The sequence below is a fragment of the Postia placenta genome, assembly GCF_002117355.1.
Source record: "Postia placenta MAD-698-R-SB12 unplaced genomic scaffold POSPLAscaffold_21, whole genome shotgun sequence".
Taxonomy (NCBI): domain Eukaryota; kingdom Fungi; phylum Basidiomycota; class Agaricomycetes; order Polyporales; family Adustoporiaceae; genus Rhodonia; species Rhodonia placenta.
Genome location: NW_020169852.1, coordinates 200,503 through 207,768, shown reverse-complemented (window position 1 = coordinate 207,768; position 7,266 = coordinate 200,503). Strand labels below are relative to the sequence as shown.

Here is a 7,266-nt window from a genome sequence, read left to right as displayed (position 1 = left end):
ACGCGACCAGGGCCGATGACGGCGCGTTCTTCGGTCTTGGCCATATACCCAACAGCGACTGCACAAGTGTCGGGGACGTCGAGCCCGATGCAGTGGATCCGTCACTAGAATACGTCTCCCGTCCATTGAAACGGAAGCGATGCGCGGACACAAGCACCTATGATGTTCGCGTAAAGAGAGCGCGGACGTCTGGCACTTCGAGCGGCGCAACTAAGGCCGAGGACCGCGCTTGTTTCGGTCTTGGGCATATTTCCACTCACGACTACACGAAGAGTAGGGTCGTCGACCCGGATGCTGTTCACGTGGTCCACCCCCGTATTGACCTATACGTGCCACTTGAAGCCACCGCGCGCCCGCCGAAGCGAAAACGCTGTGCGGACCCGACGACCGATGAGGTCCGTATAAAGAGAAGGCGGTTGTCTGACAGTCCGAGCGACGCGTCAAAACTCAAGGATGGCGATCTTTTTGGACCTCACCCTCGATGCATGATCACGGGCTGCGTGTCTGCTGAGGTGGAGGCGTGCTACATCCTGCCTCCCGACACGCCCCAACCGTTAGTGAGTAGGGCGGTTACTACTTCGGCCTCGCAGCTGACAAGGCAGCTTTGTAGAACGACTGCACGACGCTTCTCGTGCCTACTGACTCTAATGCCGTCCATTGTAGCACGCCTGCAAACATCATATTCCGTGCGTGCTTGCTGATAGCCAGTCCTTTAAACCTTCTCTTACAGCCCACATGCAGTCCGACGCGACCTGCGTTTATTATGGAAAACGAACCGCCTGTTAATGATACCCCATCCCGATCATATAAATCACCCCGATACCCGCCCTGTATGTATGGTATGCCCTTCCAGGTGGTCGCCGTACTCACAGTCGAGTAGGTCTACACATACCACGTCATCGCAGAGGATGAGCACCCTGCAGACTCGCGCAAACCCAGGGATGATACCACTACATCCCCAGTTGCGACAGCTACTAGCTCGTATCGCTCGCTGGGGTGGCATGACCTGAGTGCAAATCTGCATCTGATGACAGTTCGAGTGGGTCGTGAATTCATCAAGCGACCGCTCCACTACCAGCATTTATTACCTACAGACGCTCTTGTACAGATACCCATCATCAGGCTGGTCCACCCAGATGCAGTCGAGCCGGCCTCCCTCCACATTGAACAGGAATCGCCAGTCAAAGACATCCCCCGCCCGCCGAAGCGGAAATGGTGTCCGGACACAGAGCCTGATGAAGTTCCTGCCAAGAGAGTGCGCACTGCAAGCGAGGCGTCCAAGGACCGCATTCCTTTCGGACCTCACCCGAGGTGCATGATCACTGGGTGCGTGTCTGCTGATGTAGAAGCGTGTTATATACTGCCTCCCGACATGCCTCAGCTATTGGTGAGTAGGTATGACTGCTACTTCGTATTTGTGGCTGACAAGTGAATCAAAAGATTGACTACATGACATTCAACATGTGTACCGACTATGACGTCTTCCTGTGTCACGCGCCTGAGAATATTATATTCCGTGCGTGATTGATATGGTTCCCTCCGTCCTTTGAAGCCTCACCTACCGCATGCAGTTCGACGGGACCTCCGGGAACTGTGGGAAACGAACCGCTTGTTGATGATACCACATCCTCAGCATTTAGAGGATTTTGATTATTGCACTGTATGTATCGCACGCCCTCTTGATCAATCGCGTGCTTATGGTGACACAGGTGTACAAGTATTACGTCATCGCAGAGGACGAGCACCCTCCAGACTCATGCGCGACCATGGGACACCCTATTACACCTTCCGTCATGACGGCACCATGCTCATATCGCTCGCTTGGATGGCACGAGCTGGACGCCGATCTCTATTCGATGGCTTTTCATGCGGGTCGGAAATTGAGCAAGCGACCACTGCACTACCAGCATATCTTGCGGGAGTTGCTGCCCCATAAGGAGGTCAATCATACGTACATCATAATCGGTCAGTATGTGGAGTGGGCAGACCCACTGTCTTCAGACATGGTACCCAACAGACGGTTATGGACAACCGGCGAACCCTCACCATGTCCTGATGGTTATTACCGCCGCCCCTTCACCGAATATTGCTCTCCTCTGTCGGATGACGACACAGCCCGCTTTCCTCGCCGATCTCGGTTTGTCGTCTCAGGGATAAAGAGGAATTGTTCTGGGAACACCAGAGTGGACAGTGAGGCCTGCACCATGAAAGAATATGCCCAGCAAGTAGCCAGCGTCCGTGAGTGGTGCCGGGATTGCGATCAAGCTCGAGACGAGTGGACGATAGGACCGCTTGCGGAACCTGAGGACCCAGAGTTGCTCGCTTATCAACAAGAGGAAGTGAAAGATGTGGTGTCTGCTGTAGAACAACTCTGGTCGGATGAAGACTTTTTCTCAAGGTATGTTCTCTGGTAGATCTGCAGGTGCAAGTGTAGCTGACGTCGTCTTATCCGAAATAAAATCATATACAGACACGGTCCCGAATTGTGACATCTGGCCTTATCCCTCATTCTGTTACGCTTTGCACCCGCCGCACAGGTCTTGAATATACCCAGAAAGGTCTGTTAAGGTCGACACACCATCGCGATTGGAGCCTCCGTGATCACGATGTGCCACAGGCGACAATGAACTGATCCTGGCCTCTCCGCTCTTCACTGATGAGCCAGACGTGCTCCCTGGCCGTGCCTAGCGATTGCTGGCAAGGGACGGGAAGTACAGTTGTATTGAGGGGCATTGCATTGCCTTAGTCCACTCATATTCACTATATTCTCCTATGATGTCTGTAGCTCTCGGGCCATCAGCTGCCTCTCGGAGTTTATTTCCGGCGGTGGCAGTGGCATGCAACCACGTGCGTAGCGTCTATCAGGCGTCGATACATACCACCTTCCTTCCGATGAGAACATCCGGTATGTTGGATCTGTGTCCATTTATTCCGTTTACTGATGTTCGCAACACAGGGTCTTGTTATTCAATGAACGATCTCCACCAATATGGCCGAACGGAGTGCAATCGTCAGACATCAGGATCTGACCTCGTTTTTGAAACCCGAGCATCCCTAGCATACATGACAATCGCTAGCAGCAGCATGACGTACAATGCCAACTCATTTTACAATATACCCGTATGTGCATACGGCAGCGATCTGGTGTTGGTGACTGACCGAAAAGCACTTCAGGCCCTAGTGGACTAGCCTGTGGGCATCAGCTTTCCGTATATCAATCTGCCTGTCTTCTGCGAGATGCGGCAGTCGATCTGTGGAATATGGAAACTGCAAGCATGTGTCGTCGATGCTGATCAATACTGCAAATCATCTTCCCCGACTTCCAATTCCGCTCCTACAAGCGGCAGGCTTTAAGCTTCAAAAAGAATTGTAACTCCTTTCACTGCCGTAATGACCAAGCATGGCAGCTGATACCGCCTTGCAGAAATGGTGGCCACTGATCGCGCCTTCCGTGCATTGCTGCAACGTCAGAACCACATGTTGTACAATCAGGACAATCTGCTGGTGTCTCTGAGCCATGCACATGGTTCGATTCATTCTGTTGACCGCCTCAGACCCCTTCTCGTGTTATCGTCAGCAGTCGCATATGCAGTTCCGTTGTAGGCGGCGGCAGAGACTAGGTAAGAGACGCATCTGTTGGGCAACACTGGCGTTTCCTGACTCAGTTCTACGGCTAGATCGTGATGTGCTGCCAGCATGGGAACATAACAACCATACGGGGCAGCTCAGCTCAACTGTGGCGCTGCATTTATATACCCGCTCTAAGACGAGCGCGACTGAGTCCGCAGCCTCTAGTTGGACCTATAGTTTGTCCTCATTGCATTGTATATGAGGGCAATGCTGTAAGTTCATTCCTTGATCACGTCATACAAGCCGCTGATCCCATCACCAAAACTGTCACCTCCATCATTTTAGCGTCCTCTTAGTCGCAAGTCCAGATCCTCGCTATGACCTAGAGGTTTGATTGATCTGGTAGTCGGACAAACAGACCATCTTTGCACGTATTCCACCAACGAGTGATGCTAGACACCATTCGGCGATTGGTCTATTGACGAAGGGCCTGGTGGCACTGCTGCATACAGACATCGGACCACTGCACGATCGTCGAGGAAAATCCACGCGTCCCTGCACGACCAGGTGATTGCTTTATACCCAACCGCTTCCTCGCTACAGAGGCTGAATGACGGCATCGCCGCGCTCTCTTGCTCGACCTCGCACTTCAAATAGCTCTCGTACTGGGCACCCGAATGGCTCAAGAGCAATCCAAGTGAATCGGCCGCGTGGTCCACGTGCTGACATTGCCGCCTCGACACTACCATGGAGGATCGGCGCGACTTGCACTGAGCACCGATGATACAACTGCCCCGTATGTGAGCCGACTTTCTCGAGCTGCCGTTATTTAGCCTTCTGTAGAATCCCCCCACCTGTCTATGCTGGACTAGACACGAGACACCCACCCGGTTTTCCCTCAGGAATAGTGTGATACGCTCGAGAGGCGCGCTTGCTTCACAATATCTCATGCATCATGCCGTGCTCAATCTTCCTAGTTGCTATCCTTTGTCCATGCACTGCACATAGAGCCCCCATTTGGTGATGCTGGTGCTCTCGTTTTCGTCGATTTCTCGAACCCGATGGGATGTTTTCCTTTGTCCACGTGTTAGCAGCTATGCATACCGAACTCACTTTTCTCCTTGAGAAATCACAGGGATGATGTTCTGACACACCAGCATGGGACCTTGAGCAGCATGGTTCTATATGTGACACTAGAGCATGAGCAATTGGCCTATCTGTTCTTTGCAAACAGAGGAGGGTCACTGTCGCAACTTAGGGTCAAGTGATGGGGGAAAATCAAACAAAGGCGCCGGGGGCGTTTGACTAGGTCTTATCAGAGTGATGGTGAGCTAGGCTCAAACCTAAGGCTAGGGACAAAATAATGTATTAGTTAGTGAGGCTGTGCACACTGGTCCGTGCACAGCTGGTCCGTGCACAGCATGCTGACATGGCCTCAGGGGCTGGTGAGTCAGAGAGGCTGTGTCAGCGGAGCCTGAGCTGTGCTGCGCACTGCCACACATCTAATCTAATCGTACAGTAGATAGCGATGCATCCATATCAGGCATGTAGTACAGAGGTCGCAGGTTTGAGCCCACAAAAAGGAAAAAATTAAAAAAAGGCTAGACACCATACCAAGGCGTGACATTACCCCCCCCCCTCAATGGCGCATGACCTCATGCGAGGTGCCCTTGCCCATCTCCCACCTGGAGCGGCAGCGTGCTTCAGTCAGTGGTGAAGGCATTGGCTGAAAGTTGGGACCACCAAAGACAGTGGCATTGAGGCGGCGAGGGGTGTTCGGGTTCTTCCAGTGGAAGTTGGCTATGAGGGCCGGCGCATTGGCAACGTTGCGCGCCGGTTCCCATGATGTATGCGAGTCGTTATAACCCTTCCACTTGACGAGGTACTGCGGCTGACGCCGGAAGATCCTCAAATCTTTGATCCGCTCAACCTCGTACTCCTCGTCACCCTCAACCTTGATCGCAGGCGGCTCCTCCGGCTCTCGGCCTGGGATATCTCTGCGTGTGTACTTGCTCAGCAAGGAGACATGGAACACCGGGTGCACCGGCACTGATTTTGGCAGAACCAATTCATAGTCCAAATCTCCGAGCTTTCGCCGCACGGCATAAGGCCCGAGGCGCTTGAGACTGAGCTTCTTGCTCGGCTGTTTTAGTTTAAGGTTCCGGGCATCAAGCCAGACCTTGTCCCCGGGCACAAAGACCGGTGCCTCCTGCATGTGCTTATCATAGTACACCTTCATGCGCTTGGCTGACAGCTCAAGCACAGAGCGCGTGTCATCGTGAATCTCCTTCAGGATCTTGAGCCGATCAGCGGCCGCAGGCATCGCAGACATCGGATTGATCCGCACTTGGATCTCAGGATGGTACCCCTGATGCAGGAAGAAGGGGGAGTGCCTAGTTGCGGAGTGAACTCGGTTGTTCAATGCGAATTCCGCAAGCAGCAGCTGCTTTGCCCAATCATCCTGCCTGTGGCTTGTGAAAGCATGCAGGTACTGCTCGATCTCCTGATTCCAGCGCTCAGTCTGGCCATCCATCTGAGGGTGGAATGCTGTGGACAGTGCCGGCTCGATCCCTAGTCTCTTGTACACCGCATGGAGATACTTCGAAGTGAACTGGGGACCTCGGTCTGATATGACCTTGGCCGGGGCCCCATGATGCTTGAACACATTGCAGATGTACAGATCTGCTGCACCTTCTGCCGTCAGACTCTCATGACAGGCCAAGAAGTGGACCTGTGTCACGAGTTGGCACGGCGTCTAGCTGTTTTTTAATTTTTTCCTTTTTGCGGGCTCGAACCCGCGACCTCTGTACTACATGCCTGATATGGACACATCATTATCTACTGCATGATTAGATTAGATAGGGCAGCAGTGCACGGCACAGCTCGGGCTCCACTGACACAGCCGCTCTGACTCACCGGCCCCCGGGGCCACATCAGCATGCTGTGCACGGACCAGCTGCGCACGGACCAGTGCGCACAGCCTGCCCTCATCTTCCCCTGTATATAAGCCGGCCTCTGCTGCCCTAGGGACCTCAGTTTCGACCTCTTGTCCCTAGGTCAGTAAGCCTCCCTTGTATTCCTTCTTACCTTACTAATATATTCACTTGTCCCTAGCCTTAGGTTTGAGCATCGCTCACCATCACTTCGGTGAGAATTAGTCGGACGCCCCCCGCTTTTAGGTTTTCCCCTGTCGCTTGACCTCAAGTTGCGACATTAGGTCGAAACTCCCATAGCGGCCGGTGTTCCTCGAAACCCATACACTCACACTTTCCTTTCCTATAGGCCGGGTGGTGCGCACCCTTACTGTACCCTACGATACCTACATAGCATACGTACATCACCAACACTAAGGGAACGAACTCTTCAGTACCTGCACTTCAGTGGGCCGTACTTGTCCTCATGGACGCGTGGACTAGGTTCCTGCTACATACTAGCCAAAAGCAGTACTGGGCCCCACGTGAATCGTGAACCCTAGTGTCACCTCGGGCGCCGTAGGTGTAAGCTAGTCTACAACGGCCTTTCGTAGTATGCGCACCTCCCCTTCCTCCCTCCCTCCATCGTGGCTAAAGAAGCCTTCAACTGCGCGGGACTTGAGCATGCATTTGACATGGAAGATCACGTCGACGTCGCACGTCTAGACGCTCCAGACTCCCTCTTCTTCGACTGCAACAGACAGCTGTGCCCCAATCGAACCCT

At 53.3% G+C, this 7,266-nt stretch overlaps 3 protein-coding genes across 3 annotated transcripts in view; 1 reads left to right on the top strand and 2 right to left on the bottom strand.

Moving 5' to 3' along the window:
* Window positions 1-11: 11 nt before the first annotated feature.
* On the top strand, window positions 12-2,157 carry POSPLADRAFT_1062266 (hypothetical protein; the record flags this gene model as incomplete). Its single annotated transcript, XM_024481491.1, has 8 exons — window positions 12-557; window positions 611-686; window positions 742-830; window positions 881-1,387; window positions 1,441-1,516; window positions 1,572-1,660; window positions 1,710-1,965; window positions 2,018-2,157. Coding segments are annotated over 8 exons (1,779 nt in total), but the record flags the coding sequence as incomplete, so codon positions are not given.
* A 1,865-nt stretch (window positions 2,158-4,022) lies between these two features.
* Window positions 4,023-4,751, bottom strand: POSPLADRAFT_1159056 (hypothetical protein; the record flags this gene model as incomplete). Its single annotated transcript, XM_024487393.1, is given in 4 exon segments — window positions 4,023-4,438; window positions 4,452-4,504; window positions 4,570-4,644; window positions 4,684-4,751. Coding segments are annotated over 4 exon segments (612 nt in total), but the record flags the coding sequence as incomplete, so codon positions are not given.
* Window positions 4,752-6,379: 1,628 nt separating this feature from the next.
* Window positions 6,380-7,266, bottom strand: part of POSPLADRAFT_1158867 (hypothetical protein) — a gene marked incomplete at both ends in the record, with an annotated part of 4,581 nt that continues 3,694 nt past the window's right edge. Inside the window, 2 exons of the mRNA XM_024487375.1 lie at window positions 6,380-6,411; window positions 6,675-6,757. Of these exons, the coding sequence (XP_024333576.1) occupies window positions 6,380-6,411; window positions 6,675-6,757 (115 nt within the window). The remainder of the gene's footprint in view (window positions 6,412-6,674; window positions 6,758-7,266) is intronic.